Genomic DNA, 14406 nt, shown 5'->3' with positions numbered 1-14406 from the left:
TACAACACCAGGTGGACAGTAAGGAACATTATAGAGAGCCTCTCATTAATGGAGTAGATAAAACCACCTTGGAGGCAGTACAGGGAATTACAGTGTTATTTAGACAAAAAGAGAATTACTGTGTAATTATTTTACAGTGAATTGCATGGTAGCTCATTTCTAGTGTAAGTTATTTTCTTATTGTGATGTGTATCGTTGTTTCCTTATACAGTATGTGAAATTGTATTTGCTCTTTAACCAAATAATTCCTCAGCGGTGACCAGTTGTGTTCCTGCATAATAAATCTTAATGTTACCGTCCTAACGTGTGGTGACTTAAGGGCCCCATACTCTAGAACAATAATGCCCGATTTCATCCAATTTCGGGCATTCGGGACGATATATCGGGTGAAATCGGGCATTTTGGATGTGTTTCCAATCTGATGCGCGTTCCCGTGAGGGTCGGATCGGCTCCCCTAGATCGTTAGTGCTGCACTCGTGATATGTCGGTTCCCACAGGTATGGCTGGGATCGCATACGATATATCGCATGCAAAATGTACCAAATCGTATGGAACCACTCCCGGGAAGCTCCCAGGACAGTTCAAGGGAAATCGCCTCTGACATCAGCCTCAGACATATCGTTGTAGTGTATGGGCCCCTTTACCGTATGTGTTGGGTCCTCTAGGGTTGGGGGTTCCTCGCCTTTCTGCCTAGGGTTCAGCAGGAGATCCGGTCCAAGAGGTGATCCCGGGCGAAGAAGCCAGGTACGTCAACCGACACCCGCACTCGCAACAACACTACACTGTACTTACCGGTTACACAAAGACCCCACCAATCTGAACCTTTTGTAACTCCCGTAGGCAAGGTGTTCCCATGAGGGAATGAGGAGTGGGATAAAGAGGGTTGTTGTAAGGGCTGATGAGATGAGTCACTGACCGTAGACTAAAGGGGGTACACACAGAGAGATCCGTGCTGACTAGATTGCTTAGAAATTAAGCATAGATCTCTCTGCGTGTAGGGTGCCGTGACAGCGATGCATGGTCCCGCTCATCGCTATCGGCAGCTCTAGATTTGGCATGCATGTCAAACCTAGTGAGATCGTTAATATCACCCCCCCCCCTCCCCCCCTGCTTTGTCACACATCGCACAGAGTGCTGAGCTGGGGGAGAGATATGTGCTAGATCGCTCAGCACACATCTCCACCGTGTGTACGGGGTTTCAGAGGTGAAACTCTGCCAGGAATCCGCTGTGGAACCCATTGGGGGAGATTCAAATGTTTGAAAAGTCGGTTGGGTGTCTGTTTTTTCCTGTCTATTAGATAGGAAAAAACAGACTCCCAACTGACTTTTCAAACATTTGAATCTCCCCCATTATATTGGTGTATTTAGAACAAGATTTGAGTTAGGATATTTAATCCTGTATTGCTGGAGGCCCTTAATATCAATCTGTGGACATTTTGGTGATGTATTGGCAGTTAGTGTCTAGCCCTGCAGTGTTATTGGACTTCTACCTTCCAGTATTAGATGTTTCAGTATGCCATGTTGTATTCAGTTCTGTTGTAAAAAGAAACATTGTGTCAAGTTCTTCATATGCTACCATGTCTGAGTGATACGCGGACCCTGTATCCACACAACTGTCAATAAAAGTAGTATGTGACAGTGCAGAACCACATACATCTATATCTGTATATATTTGGATGAAGGCTGAGGACACATGGACCTATCTCCTGAAAGTAAAACACAACCCTGAGGGTAAATTTAAAAAGCACTGGTTTTTAAAAGCTTCTTGTTAATGGACTTAGCTGTACTAATGTGCGCATTCATAGACCTAGGATACCTAACGGGATAGCTCCTTAACCCCCAAGTCCCTACCATCACAAGATGCAAAAGATAAATGGAGATGTTCTTTCTAGAAGATTGTTTATACAGTAAGTTTATTTTTAGGATGTGAAGATTTATGTGCCTCATTGTTTCTATGCAGGGGATACATGTATGCTGGACTTGAGTTTGGAGCAGAATGCTACTGTGGTCACAAAATTAAAGCCTTAAATGTCAGCGAGTCAGAATGTAACATGGAGTGCAAAGGGGAGAAAAGCAACATGTGTGGTGGAGTCAACCGCTTGTCCATCTACAGACTGGAGCTCACCCAGGAGTCTGCAAGGAGGTGTGAGTACTGATCTCCTAAGCTCATTGTATCACTTTTTGTTGGCATACACAAAACAATGAGTGGAAAAACTCTAGATACAAAACAAAGAGTAAATCTGCAAATGTTTTGGTGTTTATGCACCCAGTGGATTTACTTGTTATGGTTCTTTCTGCGACTGAATGCCAAGTCAATGTCAGCCCTGTTTTTACAAAACTACAACTTTCTAAGGGGGATTTCCAATTAGCCCCGGTAATTTACCAGGGCTAATTGTCCCACCGGGGGCTAGCTAATTAGCCCCGATAAGCCGTGGCACGTGCCGGCTTATCTGGGATTTTGTTTCACCTGCCTCCAGCAGGCGAAACAGAATCCCACGAAACAGCCCCATTTTCGTCCGAATACGGGGCTGTTTTACACGAAAACACACAGGTTTCACTGAACCTGTGTGTTTTCGGGAGAAGGTTTTTTTTTTACAGACAATCCATCTGGATAGCCTGTAAAAAAAAATTGGTGAAACCTCGGAAAAAAGTCAGAAAAACGTCAGAAAACGTCTTTCGGACCCAATTTTTTTGGGGGATAATTGGATATCCCCCTAAATCTTAAATTAGTAAGGAGCATTGTCTGCTTTTGACTTGGTGATCTATCCATACTGTATATATGTAGTACCTGTATTGATATATAATTATACAGTATATATGAGTCTTAAGGCCTAATTCAAACCTGATCGCTGCTGTTTTTGCACAGCAGCCGATCAGGTCTTTACTGCGCTTGCGCCAGCGCCGCAGTGCGCTGGCGCATGCCATACGACCGACGTCTGTCTCAGCCCTGCGATTGCCTTTGCCTGATTGACAGAGGTGGTCGCTGGGCGAGAGAGGGTGGGCCGTCGGCATTTGGCCGCCGATTAGGGGGCATGGTCCAGGCAGCGCAGGCATGCTCCCTCACAGCGACGAGTAGCTCCTGCCAGCACGCAGGAGCTGCGCTGGCAAGGAGCTACTCCTAAAGTACAAAGCATTGCCGCTGTGCGATGCTTTTGTACTTGTGCGGGGGGTGGGGTCGGGCCTGACATGCGGGGCAGACTAGCCCTGTGTTGGGCATTCCCCCGCATGTCTGTGTGACTGATCATAGATGTGCTAAATTTAGCACATCTACGATCAGGTCTGAATTAGGCCCTAAGAACATAGCAAAATGGTCTGTGTAATGCAGTGAAGCAGTGTGCTAGCATATAATCAGAAATTCCCATTTCTAAACAATGGTACTCTCAGGCAGGCCATTAAATTCACCACTTTGTTATTATTTTTTTAATTATTATTATTATTATTATTATAACACAGCATTGTAGATGGCAAGTAACCGTTCACATAAGTCTCTAGGCCTCATGAGCCATCTTGCATAAAAAGACGTCTACTGGCAGCTTCTGTGTTTCGCTGCTGTGTCTGAGGATGCAGCATCTGATCATTCTGCGTGAACAGCGGACAGCTGAGTAGCCCTCAGGTTACTCAGGATGTCCAGTGAATACAAACTGCTGGAGCCAGTAAATGCCAGCAGTGTGTCAATCATACTTTGACTTTTTGGGCAATGCGATCGACTCCAAATCTGCACATGCATAGTGAGGCCAGAGGTGTAGAGAGCTGTGGCGAGCCCAGGTACTTTTTCAAGGTGTGGCCTAATAACAGGAGGCGTGGTCATGCCTCTTATGCAAATGAATGGGGGGAAAGTACCCCCCTCTCGGCACCAGTAGGTGCTGCTCCTGTGCATGCGGATATCTGCATACATCGATCAACTGCTAAAAAACCTCTGAATCAGCATCTCTGCCCTACAGACACACATATAAATATAACGTTTTCTCAGAAGCCAACTTAGCTACCAGTATGTTTGTAGACTGTGAACGGAAACTGTATACCCAGAGGAAACCCAACCAAACATGGGGAGAACATACAAACCCCCAGTGGTGGAACTTGTGAGTGGTGTGCCCAGGTGCAAAAAATATAATTTGGGCTCCCCTCCACTACCCCAACCCAAGTTCCCAATATGCCAAACGGCAGTGGGTGACATAGAAAGGCAGAGGGTGACAACGGAAGGCAGAGGGAAACAGAGGGTGACAGCAAAATGCAGGTGGAGGCAGAGGGTGACAGGGGGAGGCAGTGGCTGACATGAAGAGACAGTGGGTGACAGAGGTACAAGCACAATGGCCTGCGTGGTGAGGAGAACGGGTAGTATGTACCTTAATGGAGACAAGAACACAGCAGCCTTGGCTATGTCTAGTTTGGCACTCACGCAGACTCTGACAGTGCCAGTTACACCGGTTGTGAGCTGCCTTTAATTCACAGACAGCAGTGAATCAGAAAAATGTATAGCTGTCTGTTAATTAGAGGTAGTAAGTGTCTGTGATCATCAGCGCTGATAGGTGGTAGGACTCCTTTATCAGTCCAGCACACACAAGGTCAGCCCTACCTATAGTACCTAATGTAAGCGGCAGATCCTTCAGGCAGTGGGGCATATCCTGCTCTCTACATTGGGCCTTTCATCCAACAGTGCTCAAAACAGTCTGTGGGGTGCCAGTGGATAACTCATTGCTGGTCTGGGCAGCAGTGGGCTCCTTTGTCCTCAGGGGCCCTGGTGCAATGCACCTGCTGCACCAATGGTAGTTCCATCATTGATACAAAGCCATAACTCCAGCGCTGTGAGGCAGCAGTGCTAATATGTGTGCCATCATGTCAGTGGCGTAAGTTCGTCCCAGTCGCCCGGAGGCATGATAAATGTTGGTGCCCCCTACATATACACACACATACCATATGTAACTATCCGGCACTCAGGGTGAACAGTAGTAGTGTGCTCAGGTACCTTTCCCAATAGTAATATAGATACACATAAAAAGTGGACGCCCTCCAAGTCAGTCATTACAATAAAAAACAGATACCAGCATACTTTTATAGTACATCTACAGTGCTCCCTCTCCCGCCAGCAGGTCTCGATGGAGATGCTTTGGCGCAGCGGTGTGCCGATATATATAAAAAAAACACACAAACACCTCATTCACTTAAAATCACACACACGCCTCTTTCACTTAAACATACACACACGCCGCTTTCACTTTAACACACAGACACCTTTCACTCAAACACACACATGCCTCCTTCACTTAAAAACACACACTTGCCGCTTTCATTTAAACACACACATGCCTCTCACTTACACACACACACACACACGCCTCACACACACACACGCGCCTCACACACACACACACACACACACACACACACATTCAGAAATGGACACCCCTCCATATATTTGCAAGGTAGCGTGTACTCAGACCATGTGTGTGCTCAGTACATAGGTGGTCATTCCGAGTTGATCGCAGCCAGCAACTTTTAGCTGCTACTGCGATCAATAGTCCACGCCTATGGAAGAGTGAATTTTAGCTTAGCAGGGCTGCGATCGCTTGTGCAGCCCTGCTAAGCTAAAAAAAATTCAAGCAGAAATAGACCAGCCTTGTACATACTTACCCTGTGCGATGGATCCAGCGATGATGGGCCCGGCTTTGACATCACACCTCCGCCCTCCGTTGTCCTGGACACGCCTGCGTTTTACTCACCACTCCCCGAAAATGGTCTTCAATGGCCCGGATCTACCCTGCCACGCCTCCTTCCTGTCAATCTTCTTAGCGGTCGCCTCTGCGACCGCTTCCGTCGGTAGGCGCAACATAACCCGGCGACCACAACCGGGCAATGTCACGCATGCGCACAGCGTCCGCCGCACATGCACATTCCGCACCCATTTGCACCACAGCGAGGAACCGCTGCATGCGAACGGGTTGGAATGACCCCCATGGTCCTGTAGAAATGCTCAAATGCCTCCTTTAATCCTTGCCTCTCATACACGTGCCTCTCACTTACACACGCACACACCCCACACACATGCCTCTCACTTACACACACAACACACACATGCCTCTCACTTACACACACGCATGCCTCTCACACACATGCCTCTCACTTATACACACACGCCTCTCACACACACACACACGCCTCTCACTTACACACACATACACACATGCCTCTCACACACATGCCTCTCACTTACACACATGCCTCTCACTTACACACACATACACACATGCCTCTCACACACATGCCTTTCACTTACACACACGCCTCTCACTTACACACACATACACACATGCCTCTCACACACATGCCTCTCACTTACACACACACACACACATGCCTCTCACACACATGCCTCTCACTTACACACACACATGCCTCTCACACATGCCTCAGGCTCTCACACACACACACACACACACACACACACACACACACACACGCAGACACACGTGCCTCTTTTACTTGAACACACAACTTTCCTTAAAAACACACACACACACACACACACACACACCTCACTTAAAACATGCACACACAAAACACAGTGCTTCCAACATTTATCAAAGCCCCCCAGCAACCCCAACTACACCTTCCCCACCACAGTGCAGCTTGAGGCCAGTGCCTACCTTTGGCTGTCATCAGCCTGATGGAGGAACAGAGAGCTTCACTCGGCTGGCTTGCTTAACTGGAAGGGCTCGGGAGGCACTGCGCTCTGGAGCTCCCCCTAGTTGCAGCCAGTGGCAGCTCTCTGTATATACAGGAGGCAGCTTCCGTGTCACGGACACAGCTCCTCCGTCTGTAAGAATCATAAAAAAAAAAAAAAAGTAGCAGCGAGCGATCGTCAGAGGGAGACAGTGGAGGAGAAGTACCCCCTTGAGGTCAGGAGCCCGGCGGTAGCCGCCTCCACTGCCTCCCACAGTTCCGCCCCTGCATCATGTTACATACACCTTTAAATTAATCTGGATCATAGACTGTTGTTTGCTTATGGTGTAGAATATGTATGCAACATAAAATGTATTATTTATTATCATACAAAGGGCGTCTGTAAGTAACATTACTGCTGCAAGCTGCTCACACCAGTCTGACCTCCTTACACACTGGATAAAGACATTACATTTCTCCAATCTTTCTATATTCTGCAAACAACATATTCTTTATAAAACTAACTCTAAACCACATTTAATTTGCATTGAGTGAATTATCCTCCACTTTATAGGTAAAAGTTTCTTCCTACACAGAATCACACTCTGCATTGTGCCTTAAATCCCTGTTATTATTGTACATTGTGTACCTTCATAACTAGAGAATAGTTCAGGTTCAGTGAACAGCACATTAGTCATCCTGTCCAATCAGATTTTTTGATACATGAAAGCTCATTTTGTTAATCTGACGTCTGTAAATGAATAATGAGTCAATCAGAAATCCTGTGCTAATTTCTGAAATGTAACTCCTCACTCAGTAATATTTATCAATCACCTCTTCTCTACTCTGGTCACTGCGTGAATCCAAGATTTTGCCCGCGCTGCCCCTTTCACTGGAACAGGCTTCCTCGCTCTTTTAAACTTTCCCCAACCTAACAAAGTTTCAAACGGGAACCAAAAACCCACCAGTTCATCAAAGCATACCCTTCCGCATAACTTAATCTCGAGACCCCTCTCCCAATCCCCCCTGTATTGGTTATCTACTGTATGCCTTTCTTACTTCCTGCCATCAGGCCACCTTTTGCTTGCGCGCCTGCCCGCTGCATATGCCAGGTACAAAGACGCGTAGAGCGGCAGACTGAAGAGGGTGCTGTGTCTGTGCAGTGGGTCTCGGAGAGTTGTAGCTGCGTGACAGAGAGAAGCAAACAAAGTGCACTGTACCCCAGGTCATGGTGCACAAGGAGGCAGCGATAGTGACAGGGGCTCGGAGTGAGCATGCGCAAATCTTGCTGCGATAGGAGCAGAGCCTTGTGCAAGCATGTAAAGTAGGCCGGCCAAGGAAGCACTGCAGGCCTGTGTGCAGTATCAGCCATCCAGCCCAGCAAAGCCTGCGAGCAGCCAGCCACCAGTGCAGGGCTGCAAGCATGGAGACTTTACAGTGCAGTGTCCCTCTCCAGAGGTCCTGACAGCAGCGGCGGATCCCTCCCCCTCTCTACCCACACATGCAGGGGGCTGCAGGTAGGAAGACATCCAGGAGGGGGGTGATGAGGGAGCTGGCCAGACATGGAAAGCAGCTCTGATCTGGTGGGGAGATTGGCAGTCTGGAGGCAGCTGGGAGCTGATAGGCAAAGCTAGAGGCGGAGGAGTGCCCATCCCAAGATGAGTGCGTGTGGTATAACAGTACCTCAGTGACTACACAGGGTAGCAGGCTGTATGTGTGTTAGTGTGTGTGGGCTGACACCGACCCTGGTGTGTGTGTGTGTGTGTGTGTGTGTGCCTATGTAAGTGTATGTGGGGTGGCACTGACCACCTGTGTAAGTGTGTGTGTAGGGTCGCACTGACCCCTGTGTCATTGTGTGAATAGGGTGGCACTTACCCCTGTGTCAATGTGTGTAGGGTGGCACTTACCCCTGTGTCAATGTGTGTAGGGTGGCACTGATCCATGTGTAAGTGTGTGTGTGTGTGTGTGTGTGTGTGTGTGTGTGTGTAGGGTGGCACTGACCCCTATGTAAATGTGTGCGTAGGGTATCACTGACCCCTGTGTAAATCTGAATGTACAGTGGCCCTGACCACTGTGTCAGTGTTTGTGTAGGGTGGCACTGACCCCTGTGTCAGTGCATGTTTAGGATGGCACTGGCCCCTGTCTCAGTGTGTGTTTAGGGTGGCCCTGACCACTGTGTCATTGTGTGTGTAGGGTGGCACTGACCCCTGTGAAAGTGTGTGTGCAGGGTGGCACTGACCCCTGTATAAGTGTGTGTGTAGGGTGGCACTGACCCCTGTGTAAGTGTGTGTGTAAGGTGTCACTGACCTCTGTGTGTATCTGTATGTAGGGTGGCCCTGACCAGTGTGTGTGTGTGTGTGTGTGTGTGTGTGTGTGTGTGTGTGTGTGTGTGTGTGTGTGTGTGTGTGTAGGGTGGCACTGACCCCTGTGTAAGTGTGTGTGTAGGGTGGCACTGACCTCTATGTAAATCTGAATGTAGGGTGGCACTGACCCCTGTGTCAGTGTGTGTGTAGGGTGGCACTGACCCCTGTGTCAGTGTGTGTTTAGGGTGGCACTGACCCCTGTGTCAGTGTGTGTTTAGGGTGGCACTGACCCCTGTGTAACTGTGTGTGCAGGGTGGCCCTAACCCCTGTATAAGTGTGTGCGTATGGTGGCACTGACCCCTATGTAAATGTGTGTGTAGGGTGTCACTGACCCCTGTGTAAATCTGAATGTACGGTGGCCCTGACCACTGTGTCAGTGTGTGTGTGTAGGGTGGCACTGACCCCTGTGTAAGTGTGTTTAGGGTGGCACTGACCCCTGCGTCAGTGTGTGTGTGTGTGTGTGTGTGTGTGTAGGGTGGCCCTAACCCCTGTGTCAGTGTGTGTGTAGGGTGACACTGACTCCTGCGTAAGTGTGTGTGCAGGGTGGCACTGACCCCTGTGTAAGAGTTTGTAGGGTGGCACTGACCCCTATGTATTTTACATCTGCATATGCCACCCATACAAACATTCCCTCTGGCAGCATGCTGCACTTAGTAATATTAGTTTCCACCTGCCACTGCAGGATACTCCCCTGACCAGCAATAGACATGCCCACAGGTGGAGCAAGAAACAGCCTTTAGGCAAAGCATGACACACCGCCTCAGCGGCATGCTGTGCCAATGCTCATAACATCTAGAATCTCCCTGAAACTAGTTTCCAAGAGTAGGCAAATATGCTGTTATCATTTCACTTATTTCAGTTCCTTATTCATTTGAATGGAGACTTTTGTCAATTTGTGTTAAGTCATGCATACTGCCACACCAATGCACACACATTTCAGTGATTTTATACCTGTCAGCCACTAGCTTCATGTCACCTCTAACTCCCCTGTCACCCACTATCTGTCTGTCATGACCTCGCGGGTTGGGGTCATGGCCTCGCAGCCCAGACCCCCATTTTGTCACTCTGGGGGTGCCGGAGATGCGGGCTGCCCCGGGAGACTAGTGTAAGTGCAGTGCCAACCCCTGCACAGGGACAGGAGCAGTGTGCTGCACATAATATCACAGTGTAGCACTCAGCTCCTGGCACTAAAGAGGAGTCGTCACTTTGGTGTCACTCTTTGGCACCCGCACCCCCATTGTAATGCCATTGCTCACATCTCCTTGTGTTTGTTACTGTTTATCTCTTCCAGTGGCTGCCTGTCCCTAGTAGTATGCTCATTACTCCTTTGCTTCTTTACATCTCAGCTGTATTATGTACTGAGAATTGTGATGCCAATTGTTACCTGTGCTCAGTTTAGTTTTTCAGTTACTTTAATGTTAAGTCCTGTGTATTGTTCTACCGTCTGCTGTATGTATGGCGCTGCAAACCACTTGTGGCTTTTTATAATTAAAATGTAATAATATATCTATCTATCCAGATGTATCCTCATACACTATTGTGGCAGTAGGCCAAACAACCCTTCTCAGTCTTGCACTGAGCATCTTTTTTTGCTCGATTGTATGTCTTAGTTGCCCAAACGAAACAATCAGATGTGACTGACAAAACCACTTAACAAGAATGGACTGGTTAATTTGATATGCGACACTTGATCATCTTTGTGCGAATTAATCTGTATACGAAGTGCTACGATGCAGCGGCCTGCAGGTTTTTTCATGCCAAGTTCCAGTGTGCTTCATCTGCGACTTTGTACATATTTTAAAATAATTCCTGTGCAGTTAAAGTCACAATCCGGCATCCCTGGTAGAGATTAAATATTGTTCTGCTACCTCTGATGTACAAATAAGATTTAATGAAAAAGTCACTAAATTCAGCACAACTCACTTGCACTGGACATCTCAGACTGCTTGGTGTATTGAGGCTAAGTATATGAGAACCAGTAGCAGATCTTGCTACGGGCACGCAGGATTTTTGCCCGGGGCGCCTCATTCCGGAGGGCGACGCCACCGTAGCAAGATCCGCTACTGGTGCCCCTGGTCCTCGGTAGATGCTGTGCAGTGCGGTGATGTCGTGTGGTGCGCGATGAAGTCATCGCACCCCGCATGGCATTGTGGGAGCGGCACATAGACACTAGGGGTCATGATTGACGTCTCTCCCGTAGATAAGAGGAGGAGCGGCGCCGGCGTCCGGAGACGGAGGGCAGCAGCGGTCGGGAATCAGGAACGGGGATAGTGAGTATTATGATTATTATTATTTTTTGTAAGCGGCACAGCTCTACTGTGGGCACAAACGGGGTCACAACTCCACTGGGGACACAAATGGGGGCACAACTCTACTGGGGGCACAAACGGGGGCACAACTCTACTGGGGGCACAAATCTACTGGGGGCACCAACGGGGGCATAACTCTACAGGGGGCATAACTGACCACGCCCCTTTGTGAAGCCACACCCCTATTTTAGCCCGGGGCACCACAAGGGCTAGAACCGGCCCTGATAAGAACATATTTGTATATTGGTATTTTAGATTTATCATTTACTAATTTGCTAGCTGGCATTCATTCCCCACATTCTGTCTCTTCTCCAGCCCTTAAGTTATTTTTTTCTCTACCCTTTCTAACCTACCCTTCTCTCTCCCCTTCCCCCCACTTTATCTGTCTATGTTCCTCCATCTCACTTCGTTTAAGGCAATTATATAAAAGATACTTTCTTTTTTATATGTACTAGAACAAAGAATGAGACAGCGCTTTTCACGTTGTATAAAAAGATAATCTTTACTTTATATTTGATATATAGAATACAGATATAAAAAGATTTTCACCTATACATATATAGAGAGATATCACACTAAGATACCGGCCAGTATCAATTTAATCTAAAAAATATATAATATATTAAAATTATCTCCACAACAGAGAACAATTCATTCAAAATTATCCAACTAGAATAACAAATGCCCTATATCTCTATAATTCTCTTAATATGGCTCTAAGATGTAAATTCCTTAAATTTTCTATACAGCACAGTAAGCCTTATTGGTAAACAGAGAAGTCTGCATGCACATGTTAGTTTAAGCAAGAAATATTTTAAAGCAGAGGAATTTGTCCAACAGTTCAAGCAGGTTGTTTGTTAGTGCACTATAAATATAATTGATGGTGCAGCTGTTAATTTGAGATCAGCTGTTAGTGTTTTAGTCAGATAGATATTGAGCCTGTGTTATTTTCAATATCGTCCATACCTTACAGCAGACTTGATGTTGATGTTGTTATATTAAGCATTTATCGCTATTAGTATATAATCAACTGTTTATACAAATAGGCAGTATATGTAAAGCCCCATCTGAATAGCTGAAGATCATATTTTCACAATTAGATATATTTTATACATTTTATAAAGGATTTTACACATACTAGAACCCATTAGGTTCAACTGTATCGTTCAGTCCATTGGGCACGAGAGTATCCATCCTGTGTATCCAGTATGCCTCTCTCCTGCACAACCGGATCGGTTCAGTCGGTTGTGCAGGAGAGAGGCATACTGGATACACAGGATGGATACTCTCGTGCCCAATGGACTGAACGATACAGTTGAACTTAATGGATTCTAGTATGTGTAAAATCCTTTATAAAATGTATAAAATATATATAATTGTGAAAATATGATCTTTTTACGGTAATCAATGATAATAATAATAATAATAAGAATGATTGGTATCTTTAGATAAATATAGAAATATATGATATTGATGGCTATATGTGAAGATATATTGCCAAGTAATTGGAACTACCTGTATAGAGCATTTATTTTATGGTATATAGTAGGTAATGATCACGGGCTAAGTCTATGGTTCAAACGATAAGTTATAATAAAATAAAATAATAAAGAAAAAGGTAGAAAAAAGACAATATAATCACTGTTGGTAAAAGATTATATAAGTTTCTATAATTTGTTGGTGGTAATTAGTTATACACGAAATGAACTCTATTTATTTAGGTTATGAGGAGTTACATTGTTTGAATAAAGATAAATATCTGTCTGTATGTATGTCAGAGGTGCCAAAATGATTTGTGACCACTAGATGTCAGAGGGATTAAGTTTGGTTTATTGGGTACAGCTGACTATATATGTATATATGTGTTTTTATGGAGAAAAATAACTTGTAAAAGCTATGAGCTGTTTAGTATAATTATGAGACACATATATGTATATATATATATATATATATATATATATGTAGTAGGAGCCATAATTATCCATATGCATTTAACTTGATAATGAGGCTTGGAAGACAAAGCATCAGAATATTAACTAGTAATTAAAATGAGGCTTGGATCGCGGGCGCTATTGCGCATGCGCGAACCCAGAATGCCGGTATTTAAAGTTAGAATGAAGGAGGAGGAATAATTATTCACTGAGGAAGCCGCCGAAGCCGGAGGGTAGGTTGAGAAACGTGTTTGTGGACTCACTGTGGTAGTACCACATCATCATTTGCTGCTGCTGCCATGATTGACTGAGCGCTCATACCAGCGCTGGCTGTACTGAGGAGAGCCGGGATCTATTGCAGCTATCACCACGCTGTGCTGCCGCGGCTGTTTGAAGCATTTATCAGGCATACATAGCATTAAGGAGAAAAGCCCATACACCGGAGAGTGAGATACGGATCACAGTTATCATTGCCACTGGCTGGAAAGCTGGTATGCCTACAAGCGTTGTGAGGAGAGGTATCCATTAGAGTACAGAATGTACTGCACTCGTGGTGTATTGTGGATTCTCAGCTATTCAGACGGGGCTTTACATATACTGCCTATTTGTATAAACAGTTGATTATATACTAATAGCGATAAATGCTTAATATAACAACATCAACATCAAGTCTGCTGTAAGGTATGGACGGTATTGAATATAACACAGGCTCAATATCTATCTGACTAAAACACTAACAGCTGATCTCAAATTAACAGCTGCACCATCAATTATAGCTATAGTGCACTAACAAACAACCTGCTTGAACTGTTGGACAAATTCCTCGGCTTTAAAATCTTTCTTGCTCAAACTAACATGTGCATGCAGACTTCTCTGTTTACCAATAAGGCTTACTGTGCTGTATAGAAAATTTAAGGAATTTACATCTTAGAGCCATATTAAGAGAATTATAGAGATATAGGGCATTTGTTATTCTAGTTGGATAATTTTGAATGAATTGTTCTCTGTTGTGGAGATAATTTTAATATATTATATATTTTTTAGATTAAATTGATACTGGCCGGTATCTTAGTGTGATATCTCTCTATATATGTATAGGTGAAAATCTTTTTATATCTGTATTCTATATATCAAATATAAAGTAAA

At 45.5% G+C, this 14406-nt stretch overlaps 1 protein-coding gene across 4 annotated transcripts in view; it reads left to right on the top strand.

Annotated features, from left to right (window-relative positions):
* Positions 1-14406, top strand: part of WSCD2 (WSC domain containing 2) — a 568420-nt gene that overhangs the window by 339734 nt on the left and 214280 nt on the right. For all 4 annotated transcript variants that reach the window (XM_063964350.1, XM_063964352.1, XM_063964351.1 and 1 more), the window contains one exon: positions 1961-2145. In XM_063964350.1, the coding sequence (XP_063820420.1) occupies positions 1961-2145 (185 nt within the window). The remainder of the gene's footprint in view (positions 1-1960; positions 2146-14406) is intronic.

The sequence above is a fragment of the Pseudophryne corroboree genome, chromosome 1, assembly GCF_028390025.1.
Source record: "Pseudophryne corroboree isolate aPseCor3 chromosome 1, aPseCor3.hap2, whole genome shotgun sequence".
In the NCBI taxonomy this organism is placed as follows: domain Eukaryota; kingdom Metazoa; phylum Chordata; class Amphibia; order Anura; family Myobatrachidae; genus Pseudophryne; species Pseudophryne corroboree.
Note: the sequence above shows the minus strand (reverse complement) of the source record. Positions and strands in the feature narration are given on the sequence as shown.